At 31.5% G+C, this 15,882-nt stretch overlaps 1 protein-coding gene across 3 annotated transcripts; it reads right to left on the minus strand.

The window, feature by feature from the left end:
• Nucleotides 1–2,320: 2,320 nt before the first annotated feature.
• On the minus strand, nt 2,321–10,308 carry LOC110614390 (NADH dehydrogenase [ubiquinone] 1 beta subcomplex subunit 10-B). 3 transcript variants are annotated; one of them, XM_021755909.2, is made up of 3 exons: nt 9,957–10,308; nt 9,813–9,858; nt 2,321–2,748 (listed from the first exon to the last, which is right to left on the minus strand). In XM_021755909.2, exons 1-2 carry the CDS (start codon nt 10,243–10,245, stop codon nt 9,827–9,829), a joined length of 321 nt encoding a protein of 106 aa, XP_021611601.1. In that variant the 5' UTR covers nt 10,246–10,308; the 3' UTR covers nt 2,321–2,748; nt 9,813–9,826. The 3 variants fall into 3 exon arrangements, with proteins under 3 accessions (XP_021611601.1, XP_021611603.1, XP_021611602.1); XM_021755911.2 differs by lacking the exon at nt 2,321–2,748 and adding an exon at nt 3,162–3,497; XM_021755910.2 differs by lacking the exon at nt 2,321–2,748 and adding an exon at nt 9,486–9,651.
• Nucleotides 10,309–15,882: the final 5,574 nt, after the last annotated feature.

Raw genomic sequence — 15,882 nt, forward strand, 5'->3', positions numbered from 1 at the left:
TATTATTTATTTTGTACGAAAATAATTTAAATAAATTTTTTAAAAATTATGTATAATTCATTTACTTTAAAAATAAAAATTTTATAAATTAAAAACAAATATATTTTTCATTGAAAAAATATATAAAAAAAATTAAATTCTTGTAAAAATTTTTATTCCAAAGGATTATGTTTTGAGGCAAGAATTGTATGATGTTAGATGGGCATCATTGAGAAACTTATTCATATTACCCTCAAAAGTTTTACAAGACTTGCATATTGATTTATAGAATTTAAAAATTAACGTCAATAATATTGAAAGTTTATAAAAATAATTAATGGATAAATGACATATTCATATAATATATGATATTTTAAAATTTAGAAAAAAGAAGTTTACAGAGGTTGTGTAAACGGAGAGTAAGACGTTCCTCCTTTTTTATTCCTTTTTCTTTTGTTCGCTAGTAACGTCTAACCGTCTCTCTGTTACAGTGCCATATGTCTCTGTCACTCAGATTCGTACGTACTCAGCGCGCATGCGGACAAAATTATGAAGTGACCGAACCTGCTCTCCTTTCTCTGGTCATATTACCAGGTTGGACTTTCTTTGAAAGGGTCCGCGTGTGAGATCTGTCCGGTCTTATTCCTCAATTGGACTGGGACACGCAATCTAAACTGGTTCGCTTCAGGAAGGGATTGGTGGGTTTTGGGCCTGCATTCCGTATTAAGGTCTGGCCTTACCTTCAACTATAAAGGGCCGACGATTATCAATATACATCTATAGCAAATATATGGCGAATATTTATTATAATGTTGTAAATTGATTGAAATATTACTTGAATTTTAATATGCATATAAATCATACATATCAAGTCCAAAATTTAATTGACAAAGTAAACATATAAAAAATGTGTTCCAACTAGGAAACAATCTCCACGATGGTACAAATGGCAATTTAATATTAAATGAAACATACAATATTATGTTTTTATTTTATAGTCATATGAATTTTTTTTAATACATTGCTATTATTAATAAGCAATATTTTTTCTTAAATAACAAAATATTATGATACTTTAAGTAATTCTAACGATAAGTATATATATATACAATCAAATTCATCCATTCTCAAATTCTTAAACGATAAACAAATAATTAGATACTGAAACAGTAAATTTCTTCTCTTTTTTATTCTTAAAAAATATATATTTTTTGAGTAAAAAACAGATTTAAGGTCTCTCACGAAACATGTAAACCCTGAAAGGAGCCCTTCATTTCTCGTATAATATAATTTCTACATAAGATTTGTCACGAATGAGTTAATTCCACAATCATAAGCAGAAAAGAAGTGAAAATCCTCCATTTAGGGGCGCATTGGCCATTGGGAGGCATTAGAACATTGTAAATTAATTATATATCCAGTTTATTTTATTTTATTTCATTAGTTTTTTTGAAAAAATCAAGCTCTACTCATTAGATTTTTGAAAAAATCAAGCTCTACTGTTTATACTTTGATATATTCGTCAATAGTTAACTCATTCCATTATTGTTCAATCGAATTAACAGTTGGTTAAGGAATAAAATGTGATCATATAGAAGAAAATGTTCCATAATTCAGAGCTTACCCTCGACGCTTGTCTCTCTACTTCATTCTCAATTTCCCCAAGCATCATCGTCCTCGCAATCAAGGTTGTTTTTCTTAGTTTCCTCTCTCAATGATTGAGCGCATAGACTTACAAACCAAGCAACACTAGCTCAGGTCATATCCACCCTCCTGAAACCCTCCTCTTTTTCTCTGGTATTAGAAGGAATCGTGTTCTTTTGTTGGATAGAACATCAGAGTCTGCTATGTTTCAAGTGCCATTTCTCACTGATTCATATGCAGATCCAAAGTCTAATTGGTTGACACCAGATGGAGAGAGCTTGTTCTCATAGAATCAGTGACAAGATAGACTCGAGAAAAGAAATATTGTGATATTAACTTTGATTGTTCAAATTCTATCGTTAACTTGAAAATTTAAATTGTGCAGATGAAATTTTATTTTTGTTGTGGATTTGAATTCTAGACTTTGTTGCTAAATAATCCATTTTTATATATATAAAAAAAATGTAATAATGATAAAACCTACAACTATATGATAAACAACTCTTCTCTGGTTCTCACAAGTCACACCCACTTGTTTAAGAAAAGGTCAGAACTTTTACTATACGACACAAGGACAATGACGTGCGCCCATCCTTACGGCCGCACCGCCGCCCATGAATTCACATCCAGAAATGCAATTATAACGAAATTAACTAATTTTTGAATCCAAAATTCGACAAGGCAAGAAGAATGGATGTAAACGCTTGGAATCTTAACAGGGTCCCACAAAACGCGGAATATAGATAAATTCCAATTGTGTCTTTCTCCTTTCCTAAATCATCAATTTGGGGAGCAACAAGACCATAATCCACCATAATTAAATAAAAGCACGCACACAGGAAAAGTATTATTTCATTATCCGAGTTACTTTCATTCCCTTTCCCTGTCCCTGTCCCTGTCCCTGTCCCTGTCCCTGTCCCTGTCCCCGTAACTGATATTATTTGAATGTCAATACACAGAAAGATCACAAGGTCCGCAGACACTAATTTCTGGCTTACACGGCAGGAAAGAGAAGTAAAAAACTATGAAATCCAGATTAAGCAAGCCCAATGAGATCAATGCTTCAAACTAACAAATCCCCATCTTCTTCCCAATTTCAGAGTAAATCTCCTTATTATCAGTCACCTGTAAGAAGAAAGAAACCTTATTTTATCTTTTGCTGTGCAAATCAATTTTTTCACATGGATTTATAAGCAATAAAAAGAATCACTTCAGTGCAAAAAGCTCCTGGCTTTCCAAGGTAGGGACAGGTGGAAGCGCAACATCTGTTAATCCATGAAGATTGTTTCAATGACCCAAACCCATGACCTTTTAGTTAAAAAGGAGCAATCTAAAAGCTCACCCTCCTGTAGTGATGTACTATAACTAAAGAAAATATATCCAACTGGTGCCAAGTAATTAATCCATTTCACAATCAGGACCACATAGATGTAGTATTATAAAACAATTCCCAGTTATGATTAACAACCAAATTATTAAGCCATTTCACATCCAAATGGCTGCATCAGCCATATAAATTATAATGACAAGAAAGACGAGAAGAAGAAAGTGACTCCGACAAATATAATAAAAAAAATATTATTTATTATACAGAACACTGAATGAGATGGAATCTATCTCCTCTATAGAGGTAAAGTTAGAAAGACTTAATATTCTATTATCCATAATAGTAGAAAATCTTAGAATCTTATTATCTTGATTCTGAATCTCTTTTTCCTGTTCAAGTCCTATTCAAACTTCCAAACAACTAGGATCTTGCCTGGCCTGACTCCTCAATAATTGGATCCAGTTCCATTAAGAGCCTAGTTCGCATATAACTTTTCTTTTTTCCTTTTAATTTCCAGGCATAGCCCCAACGACATAATTGGCACACCCTGAAATGACAGCAAATTATTAATTATCTTCTTTATTTTAGAATACTTGCAACACCCCCCCTCAATCAAACTCAATTTTGATGTAGCAACTTCTCTCCTAATGATGCAACAATAAATTTACCTACTGTTTTTTACCCCACACTTATGCCTTTGTTTTAAAGACTTTACAAACTCAACCAAAATAATATTGAAAGCATGCCATCAGAGTTGAGGGCCATATCAAATTGCGCTCGTTAGGATCCAATCATTTAAATTTCTGAATGATGAGATTTCGACCCTACAGCAAGTGGCTCCTGATATAAAAATGGCATTTGTTCAGTATTCTACAAAAATGTAGAAGCTCAATAGCTAGCTTAGCTACCAGACTTCCTAATGAAACTGCCTCTCGAGACATAAATATATTTAATATAGGTATGTTGGATACAATTTCCTAAACTATGTGACTGCTATAGTGAGATTTTTGACATGGCCAACTATCTTGGATTGCAAGCTTGATTTTAAGGATTAATGGTGTATTTCCATAATTCTGTTCATGAGAGCTATCTGGCACAGAAAACTCAAACAAAGAAGTAATTTCTAGATCAAATTGTAGCAATTGCAGAACAAAAGCTAGAGTAGCATATCAATTCATAATTTTGTGCTTTCTGACCTTTATCTCCTCACAAGTTCCATTTTGCTTTTCCATCGACTGATTAAAAAAATAAAAAATTGTTACCTCCCATTGCTTTTGTAATTTGATCCTTACTCCAGTCCTACATGAGAGTTAATAGTCACAATATTGTCCCCCTACTCACCACAAATTAAAAAAAAAAGAAGTATCCTCACACTTAAAGGTCAGGATAGGGAATACTCCACTTAAAAAGGTTCTTATCCTCTATGCTATCCAGAAGTTTTACACCAAGATCAAGGATAAGTAGTAAGGGAAGAGAGCAATTGGGATGCCACACTTACTATGACTGTATTTCCAATTTCTAAATTTAACCAACTCTTAATATTTAGATGAGAGTGGAAAACATTTTCCATTTTATGCTTAAAAAATTGTCAACTCCTAAACCCAACAAACATGGAAAACACATGTTACTCTTATTGTCTCTTTTCCTTATTAAAATATCCAAATAGTGAGAAGGTAACACAATATATATACTTCCTATTCTCCATATTCTATGTTATAAAAACACTTCCTCTTTCATCTTCAAACTCCAAAGTTCCAAACATAGCATCAAGGCAGAAATGACATTGCAAGCTAAAACGCATCTTCAAACAAGTAATTAGGAGTGTGAATTGGTCAGTTCAATACCAAATTTTCAGAAACAGAGATAACCAATTTGCCAATATTATCTTAACAACATCAATCAAAATTCAAAGCACAAACTGACATCCATAAACTGAAATTATCAAGTTCAACAAGGCATTCCATTGGGCTTCAATGGGCTGAAAAGTGGATCAAACACATTGTCATGTAATTGTTTCTGAAACTTAAAAAGGTCTGTTTTCCCCAAATGATAAAAACACTTACAAGAATAAGTCCTCTATATTTAAAAACATCCAAACCTCATCAAATAGTCAAAGAAGACAACTTCATTTCCTCGTACAATGCATCGAAGTCATATTCATGTTTTGTCTTCTCATAAGAGGTTTGACAAAGAAGTATAGAGAGGAGAAGAAAAAATAAAAGGAAAAAAAGCTCTTCTTTGACATTTTCCAACTTAGATGAGGAATATGATAGGGTCCAGGGAGAGTCTCTATGATGAGACTGGGAAAAAAAAAAGGAACTAGTATATAGGTATTAGTGAAATGTATATAGAGGCTAACTTTTAGACTTGATAATAAACAAGCAAACTCAAGCTTGAACATATACAACTCATTAAGGCTCAAAAACTTATTTGTTAAATAGATTTATAAGTCACTCGTAATATACTCATTTAACTAAAATCATTTAGTTTTGAACTTATTATTTTTAACCCAAATTAGACTTGTAAATGAGTCGCATTGCGCATAAGCTATTTGAGACTTAACTCAATAAAAGCTCACTCATCTTAGTTTGTTTTCTGAATGAACCAAGTTTAAGCTTATTGATATTTGGCTCAATGGCAAAATGAACCTTGCTTAGTTCAACTCGAGCTCAGAAAAAATTTGATGTACCAAATTTAAGCTCTTCAAAGTTTTGATAGGTTCAATTCATTTACATCCCTATCTTTTTGCTTTAGTCATGGATGAGTTGACAAATCAGTCCAAAAAGATATCCCTTGGTGCATTATGTCCACCAGTCATATAGTTTTAACATGTACAACCTAATTTTGAGATAATGAAATGACAGAGACATGGAAGATTGGCCTTTGCAATGTGTATATAAGAAACTTACTACAATGTCATAGGAAGATTGATTCAATTTATTACAATTTTTGTGCTTTAAATGGCTGTCAAAGGCATGCCTTTGGTGCCAGGCACAAGAGGTGTAGCACCTATCATCTTAGTCATTGAATAAGTTATTTAATAAGTAAATTGTACCTTAAAAGGCATCTGCCTAGGAGTGCCTCAGCAATATTCTATTATGCAGCTATTTCCCTTTCTTTTTTTTTAAGGAAAAAAAAAAAAGATAAGTTATTTCGTTCAGAAATCTCCATTACTCATTCCTTTGATAGACCTTATCATGATCTCATGCACAACAAATCAAATTATAACAACAAAATGTAAGAAAGCAACATTGTTTTTTATTAGACAAACTTTCTACAAGCAGGAGAAGAAAACACTTATCATTAGAGTTTTCAGTCCCAACCAAGTCTTTTCTTGCCTTTCTTTTCTACTTTTCTCACTCTTATCATCTCTATTCTTCTTCACTCTAATTTTGCTTATCTTCTCTTCCAAAGTCATAGGAAGATTGATTCAATTTATTATAATTTTTGTGCTTTAAATGGCTGTCAAAGGTATGCCTTTGGTGCCAAGCATAAGAGGTGTAACCCCTATCATCTTAGTCATTGAACAAGTTATCTTAATAGGTAAATTGTACCTTAAAAGGCATTTGCCTAGGAGTGCCTCAGCAATATTCTATTCTACAGCTATTTCCCCTTCTTTTTTAAGGGAAAAAAGAAAAAAGAAAAGTTATTTCATGTAGAAATCTCCATTACTCATTCCTTTGATAGACCTCATCATGATCTCATGTACAATAAATCAAATTATAATAACAAAATGTAAGAAAGCAACATTGTTTTTTGTTAGACAAGCTTTCTCCAGGCAAGAGAAGAAAACACTTACCATTAGAGTTTCCAGTATCAATCAAGTCCTTTCTTCTCTATTTTTCTCACTCTATCTTCTCTATTCTTCTTCACTCCAATTTTGCTCGTCTTCTCTTCCAACCTCACTCTGACTCTTACTCTCACTCTATCTCTCGCTCCCCCCTCCCCTCCCCTCCCCCCACCCCCCCTAATTTCAATATATTTACTATTCACTCAATCAATGCAAAACATAATTGCCAAATTCCCCATCTTTGTTCTTCCTCAACTACCCCTTAGTCTCCTATGAAAACCATGCTTTTAAATAACAATGGTTGTGTACCGTAACAACTATTATTTGTAGATTTTAAAGACCACATTACCATTATACATGTTAATGCAAGTGCAACAGCCATTGCACCAATTACTTGACAATAACAGTTCCTATTTACCACTAAGGTAACAATAGTTAATCATATGGAATTTCTTTTTCTTTTTTTTTTTGTTCAAATGGGGGCAAATAGCTAATTTCAATTTTTCGTTTATGGTTTCTTGGGTTTCCTCTTCTGTTTAACTTTCTCTCAACTTTCCATCTAAAAAATCTCTACCTTTTTACAAAGTCTTCACTTCTTGGGCTAAGATTATCAATTAGAGAACAAGATTTCTTTTAATGAAGGAGAGCGACAGCAAGAGCAATCAACATCCACGAGTTTTAAATTGATTAATGCTTATAATGTCTAAAAAATTATTGATTTAACGTCTTTATTTTATGTGTTTGGTTATTGTTTAGTTCTGTATCTTAGTTTTTCTTATAATTTTAAGTATCTATTCATGTCATGAACTTTTCAATTTTTTAAAAGAATTTACATACATTGTAGGCTATTTATGTTACCCACAACTACCACTACAATTTGTATCCATGATGAAACCAGAATTTTTAAGAGAAAAAACAAAAAGGATTCTCTTAGAAGCTATATGAAATGTTTTGGAGGTATGCTCACATGGATAACCTTGCTTAGGGCACATGCCTTGACAATAAGGTGTACACCTCATTAGATCACCTACCTATGAAAGAATAAGGTTCTAGTGCCTCATGTGAGTTGATAAGTGCCCTCAAAACACTCAAATTAGAAGATTAACATACAATAATTGACTTGGCTAATCAGCTATTGAACAACAGATGTAGGAGTAACTATTTAGTGCAACCAGTGTAATGTGCCTTTCTCTTTATTTTATTCAACCTACAATTTAATTCATGGGTAGGTTCCACATAAATGGAAGAAAAATAAAGATGCAAAACACTATCGCTATTTTTAGTTGGATTAAGAAGTCTATGCATTTTGTCCACAAGAGAAGAAACAAATGAAAGAAGAAATCAATAATTATTTGTATTGATGTTTGAAAAGATAAGAAAGGATTTTAAGTATAAGGCAAAAACTAGTCTTATTAAAAAATTTTATCAATTGTGAGTGAGGAACAACTCTTATTCCACAATTTAAAATAAGGCAAAATGGAATTTGAGGGGTTGACTAATTTCTCACTATCTTTTCTTTTCTAGCCTTATCAAACGTCTAAACCATGGATATCATCCTATTCCCTTTCCTTTTCTTATCCTATCTTATACTCCCATTGAAATAAATTGTAATGTATTAAATAATTTCATTGGTTATATATGCAGCTCATAGTTTCAAATAACAAGCATTACAAGCATAAACCTACTATTCAATGAAAAATTGAAAATTCAATGTTATTTCTCTTTATCCTTTCTTTTCTAACCTCATTAACTTTAATAAAAAAGAGTGATAGAAATGAGGAGCAAAGCCGCAAACTAGTCTAATTAAAAAGTTTTTATCTATCATGAGTGAGGAACAACTCTTATTCCCCAATTTTAAAGATAGGCAAAATGGAAATTGAGGGATTGACTAATTTCTCACTGTCTTTTCTTTTCTAACCTTATCAAACATCCAACCATGGATATCATCCTATTCCCTTTCCTTTTCTTATCCCATTTTATACTCCTATTGAAATAAAGTGTAATGTATTAAATAATTTCATTGGTTATATATGCATCTCATAGTTTCAAATAACAATCATTACAAGCATAAAACCTATTATTCAATGAAAATTCAATGTAATTTCTCTTTATCCTTTCTTTTCTAACCCGATTAACCTTAATAAAAAAAGTGAATGAAAGTTGCAGCTTTGACATCTTTTATTAGAGGGGGAGTTTGGATTAGAAGTTTAGGTAGCTAATAAAGGTTTCACATCAAACAACTGTTGAGTTAAAGTGTTGAACAGTTGTTATTCAGCTGATATACTTCTTGAACTATTGCACTTCAAAAAATTGTAGAATTAAAGTCGTTCACAATCAGTTTTGTTATTGTTTTAAGGTAAGAAGACAAATTTACCTTTCTTTCTATACATATATATATATGTACACACACCATTGCCTGCCCATATTTTCTTATATTATATAATTTTTATTTATCTATTTCACTTATAAAACAAATAGTATAACATAACAAAGTATTTTAATAACAAATCAATTATATATATTTAACAATCAACTATTAGCTAACAACAATAACTATCAGCTGCATCCAATAATTAAACCAAACAGGCTCCAAATACAATGGCAAGTAAGAATGATAATGTCATTAAATCAGAAATCTCTGTTGTAGCATACCGTGAATGCGTTCGTTTCAAGTGCAACAAGAAGAATGGTTATCAAATGGGAGCACATTTCTAAAATAGCTTAGATATTCCTTCTCAGACTATCTAAATATAACCATATGATAGGTAGTCTTATAGACACTTGAAACGCAAGTGTTCAAAAGTTACAACCAGGTCATTGCTGCCAAATACACAATTGATTTCAAACACGAATTTATAGCTATCAGTCAATATTGGAACAAAGTAGAATCACACTCCTTCTAAGTTGACACCTAGATATCAAAAGAAGATCAGGTAAAAAAAAATCCCAAAATTGCACTTGGGGAAATGCAACAAGTTTTCTTCATAATGTTCTCACTGATAGAGAATCAACAACAAAAAATGAAATATATTTCGTAACAGTCAAAAGTTAGTAAAATACAATCTAACATACCTTAATATGACATTTCACTCAGATGCAACTGCCTCCACCTTAGGACCTAAACACATGATTAATCAACCAAAGAAAAATTAGTTTAAGCAGTTCAGACTATCGCATCCAAACAGTTAAAGGAAGATGAAGAACAAGCAAAAGAACCGTGTAGTGAGGGAGGACGCTGGTCCTTGCCCCAGCCAATGCCACGAGTGGCGTCGAGATATTGGTGAACGAGGTGGCGGCACTTCTGGAGGTGATTGACGCCTTCGATGCGATAGCACCATTTGAGCTTCTCCCTCAAGATTTTGGCCTTCTCTATGTCGATCCACTTCTCCCTCACAACGTGCTCTCTCATCTCCAGCATCGCCACCGGGTCCTTGTAGGGATTGGATGGATCGAAATCATCGGGCGGCGATTCCTCGAACTCTACTGCTCCATTCTTCCTTCCCATTTTCGCAGTTGCTCTCCCTCGACACACGCTGCTCTATGTCTTCTGCGTTGTTTGAGCTTTGATTCACTGACGAATTGTATTTTCCGGAGGTTGGATTTGTGTTGGGCTGGGTCTTCGGCCATGCCCATTTGCTAACCGAGCCTATTGACCGAAAGCTCAACATTTGGGTCATTTTATATTTTAATTTAAATTTTTAGATTTTAAATAAATTAACCAAAATTATCATAATATCATCATATAAAAATTTAATATAATTTATAATATATTAATAAAAATTTATTATAAATTATATTAGATTTATTATAAATTATATAAAATATGTAAATCATAATATCATATAACAATTTAATTAAATTTATAATATATTAATAAAAATCACATCATAAATTCTATAATTAAGTTATTAGCTTATAAAGATAACTAGAAATGATTTTTTTTATTAATTAAAATAAGTACTAAATTAAGGAACCAACTTTTTATCGTTTATTTACAATCTTAGCAGGCACGTGCAATTCACTCACATTAATTATAATGTTTTTAACAATGTCAGTAGTAGTTCTTAAGATTTTTTAATTTCTTGTCAAAAAAAGGCATATCAATAGTTTTATAAATTTTAAACTTTTTTAAATCCAAAGGAAGCCATCAACTGCTAAAACGAACTAAAATAAATTAACTAAAGAGTGTGTATGCCATTCCATTTGTCTAAATAAAACTTTTAAATTATAAAAATATATTAAATAATCACTCACAAAACTTTTAAATTATAAAAATATATTAAATAATCATTCACAGAGTTAATCTGGTGATAAGTGCATCCAAGTAAATTTAAGAGATCTCAAATTCGAATACTCCAACCCCATTTTAAAAATATATATATATTAAATAAATTTTTACTTTATATTTATATATTTTTATTTATATTCTAGCTAATTGATTTAACTGACATCTTTTATTAATATTTATAAATTTAACTTAGATATTTAGCTATCGATATAATAATTAAGGCTGTGTTTTATTAAATTATAATAAAATTAGTGATGTGAATTATAACGGAGAAAATAAATTTATAAAAATTATTCTCAAATCATTTAGAAAAAAATTATTAATTTATCATAGGATACCGTAAACATTCATGCACTGGAAAATTTTTATCCATGGCCTGGTTGGACTTTTATTAGAATAAAGTTATATTATAGTATGAATACCTTTTTTATATAACTTTAAAATTAATTATTTATTTCATTTTAAAATTTGAATAATGTGCAATAAATATCGAATTTCTAGCATTTGGACTAAGATCAAATTTTAAAAAAGAATATAAATTTAAAACTCATTAGAATTCTCTAAATAAGACCGAATCAATATCGCATACTCCAATCCGTAATTAAAACAGGCCGGATTGAGCCTACGCGCGAGTCTATTAGAGAATAGTCTAGTCCGGTAATATGATGGGAGATAGAGGGTAGATCCAGCCACCTCGCAGCCTTATTAGTATGCGTATTGAGAGAATTAAATGACCAGAATTAAATAGCCGCCAGATAAAAATGGGTACGCTGACACATTTATGCGTATGAGTCTGAGTAACAGGAACAGATGGTGCTATAGCAGAATGGTGATTATGCGTCACTGGAGAATAAAAATAAAAAAGGAGAGATAATGAATTTCTCCGATTAAGTTTACAATAAACTCTATTTTTTAAATTTTAGAACATTAATATGCATGTTTTCTAAAAATATATTTGATCTACTTTAAAATTTTAAATAGCTTATTTGATTTATTTTATCACTTCAAAGGCCTATTTGAATAAAAAAAATTGAAATAAGTTATATGATTATTGTCTGATACTTTAAGTACCAACATAGCCTTTTTGCCTAATTTCTTATAGAAATTATGATAAGAGTCTTGATTTATTCCAATAAGTTTTGCAAGAATTAAAAATACTAGACATATATATAATATATATAATACAATAATGATTTTTTATAATTAAACTTTCAGATATTTATATTTGTTAACATAATATAATTTATTTTAAATAGAAAATCAAGCTAACAAATAATATTAAAAAGCAATAAAAATTGTGAAATTAATTATAAATTATGTAATTAATTAATTAAAAAATCCAACCCATATCTATTTTAATAAATTTATAATTAGAAATCCAATCCAAATCTACAATGAGTATTTTAAATATCAGAAAGTTAAAAGACAGCAAATTGAAAACCTAATGACTTCTTCAAAGTCAAAAGAATAATAAAAATAAATAAATATAAATATTCATATAAATTATTCCACTTAAACACCTCAACCCAGGAACTTATTTCCTCCCTGTGTACACTTGAAAATTAGGAACAAATAGCATTAATGTACAAAAATTTCAAACAAAATATAAATTTAATGAGGATAAAATTATGAAAATTGATTAAATATTGCAGAAAAAAATAAAGATTACCAAATAAATTTAGATGTGATATATAACTGTATCTAAAAAGAATATAACTTTTACATTAGTAATATATAATTATTACTGAATTTTTTACTTTTATCCAAAGTATATGTATTTCAGTTCATAGATAACATGATTATAACCGAGTAAAATGAAAACTAATGGGTTCATGTCCAGTCTCTAAGTTAGGAAATTTTATGGGCTTATATAATAATTCTATTCATTTTTAATTGTTTAATTATTCTAATTTATTATATATTTACTATATAAAAGGTATTAAATAGAGCACTTAAACTTGAGTATAAGTCAAATGTTTTTTTTTTAAATAGTCATCTAAAGTATAACATATTATATTAATTGGTTGATGACCATAACTAGAACTAGAATCACCATTTGATGGATGCCAAGCAGCACTTGCTCGAATTTTTATACTTGAAGACTCAGGAATAGCTGAATCTTACACTATGATAAGTTGATCCACTGATAGCTTTTGTAGTAAATTCAAACGTCATTGTGCACCCTTGTACTAAAACTATTATCTCCAATAAATTATATTCACTGGGAAAAGGCAGGGCTAGACGATGATGGATATTTTATTCTCGTGAGTATGAGAAAAGAAATATATTTCTTAAACATAATCAGCCTAATGTCCTAAGATCTAGTAAAAGGTAGATTTAATGTGTATTTTAGTAAGTTTAATTTGATTTATTAATTTGGTTTGTTCTCCTTTCTTCCTTTATTTCTTTTTTCCTTTTATCCTCCAGTGACATGTAACCGTCGTCGCATTTGTATCCCTGTCATAGTCACACTGACCGCATGTACGAACGTACTGTATCATTTTCCATCGTTAGATGGCTATTTAATTCTATCTGCCACCATGTGGACACGATCCCGGATGTCACGGGGTTTGTTGTCTCACGAGGTCACAGGGATAAATATGGTCGGGTCTCCCATACGTAGGCTCGAGCCCAATTCGACTCATCAAAGTGAAGCAATTGGGCTTGCATATGAAGCAGACCTATGTATTGAGTTTTAGTAGAGTTAAGGCTTGACCTTTCCAGTATGGGCTCAACCAGGGCTGAGGTGTCCTAGGTCCGGTTATTATCAAGTGTCTCTTCACCTGCTCATTAATTATTTCATGATTAATGAGGAGATAAATCCCAAATCTCCAATTACTACTGCACGACTCTAGGAGAGTTCTTGTCAAAATGTCTCCTCTTCGCCTTTACCCGTTTCAAACTTACACTCTTGCTTTCACTTGTTGCTCTGCCTCTTGCGCTGCTTTTAATATCTTAACCTTTTCTCTTCTCTGTAATTCTTGCCTTTTCAATTCGAGATACGTCTTACTCTTCTCATGGCTTCTGTTAGGATTCCCAATGTAGTAGGTTGGTGTCCTATTTTACCTCTTCCTACTTTTCTCACTACTTTTCTTGTGACTATTCTGACACTACCATTTATAGAATTAGGGCTCCCTTATCAAACAAGCAAATCGTTCTCCCCTACCCACCACCAGCGGGTCTAATAGACACCCAATAAGGGCGTAACTTGGTCTTTTTTGTCAAGCAACGCGATTTCAAACTGACTTTCCCTTTTACCTCTTTCTTTATTGAGGTCTTCCATCATTTTTGGGTGTCTCCTCGGACCTTGTTCATGTGTTGTTTCGAGTCCGTTTGCCTGTACTAGGGTTTTACCCCTTTTATTGAGTTGTTTTGCATCTTCTTTCACCTTGTTAGATCTAGCCATGGGTTCTATTATTTTGGTCTCCGGGCTATGTTGTCCATATTTGCTAAGTACAGGGATTCAATAAAAGGCTGGGCTGTCCATATTTGCTGGGCTGTTTGCGGATGAGCTACTGAGGAAAACTTATGCCATATACTTATGTTCCTTATGAAATCTCAAAAAGAGTTACAGTCAAACTGATTTCCGTTATCTAATATGAGCATCCTGGATATCCTGAACCAGCAGATGATGTTGTCCCATACAAAATCTATTACCTGTTGGGTTGTGATGGTGGGTATAGCCTTTGCTTCGGGCCACTTAGAGAAGTACTCTACAACTACTAATAAGTTGCAAAACTCACAATCTTTTCCTCATTTAATTCCTTGATTTTACTATGATTTTGATATAAATATTTAATTTTAATTTGAATTTAATTTTGGACAGGTTTATGAGCAGAAGTTGAGAAAAGGAAGAAAAAAAGGATTAAAGGATTTTTTATCCTAGGAGGCTACAACCTTGACCAAACCTATAGCCCAAGGCGATGGGGAGATAAGATAGATTTTTCCACCTAAGAAGGATAAGATCAGCTTCAAATGGGTCAAGTTGAATCAAATTCAATCATATTAGGATATGAATAAGATTATGATAGAGATAAGATTATGATAGAGATAAGATTAGAATAGAGATAAGATAGAAGTAGTAGATTTTATTTTAAACTATTAAAGTTTTATCTTTTTTGTGCCTATATAAAGGCTTCTAGCATTAAACTTAGGGGATCATATTCTACCTCTCACTCTCATTTCCTCTCTTGCTGCCCCCCTTTCTTCTCCATCTTCTTTTCTTCTTCTTCTCCTTTTGCTTAATTTTTATAATTTTATTATGGTCATGAGTGGCTACACAATTTATTTTTCAGTTGAAGGTTAAATTAAATTAAGGTTTGTTTAAGTTGTGAGGTTATGCATTTTAACTCTCTTTATCTTATTTCTATTTTTTGTCAATTTCTGATTTCGAGGAATACCACCTCCCTTGTTGTTTTCTTAAGAATTCAATAGGCCTATTGAATCTCTTGGAAAAACAACTTATACCTAATTAATCTAATTAAATCTGTAATTGTTTAATTAGATTAATAACAAGTAGTAATTAACATATTAGTTTATATTAAGAAATTGACAGATTTGATTTAAATAAAATGTGTGTTTTTATTGATTAAGTTTGGCTTCTTCTCTCTTAATGCAGTTGACTAATTAAATCTACACACATGTTGGGTTGTTAGTTAACTAGGAATTAATTTAAGCGCGAAGTGAATTAATTTATTCATAAGGAAGAATTGGTGGGATTCGCGTATTTGACCACTGACAGAACGGTTGTCGAGGCCGGTAAAAAATAATCAATTCAGCTACCAACAATATTAATACTGTAGATAGTGGTGAAAGGATCGTATCTACGGAGAATTGATACTTATTTACCTTGAG

This window comes from Manihot esculenta, chromosome 5 (assembly GCF_001659605.2).
Source record: "Manihot esculenta cultivar AM560-2 chromosome 5, M.esculenta_v8, whole genome shotgun sequence".
Taxonomy (NCBI): domain Eukaryota; kingdom Viridiplantae; phylum Streptophyta; class Magnoliopsida; order Malpighiales; family Euphorbiaceae; genus Manihot; species Manihot esculenta.

Bases quoted from the DNA above. Each gene is read 5' to 3' on its own strand.
- LOC110614390 (XM_021755909.2), bottom strand. From the start codon at position 10,245: ATGGGAAGGAAGAATGGAGCAGTAGAGTTCGAGGAATCGCCGCCCGAT. The intron at 9,859-9,956 runs GTTCTTTTGCTT...TCATGTGTTTAG, and splicing joins GCGTCCTCCCTCACTACACG to GTCCTAAGGTGGAGGCAGTT.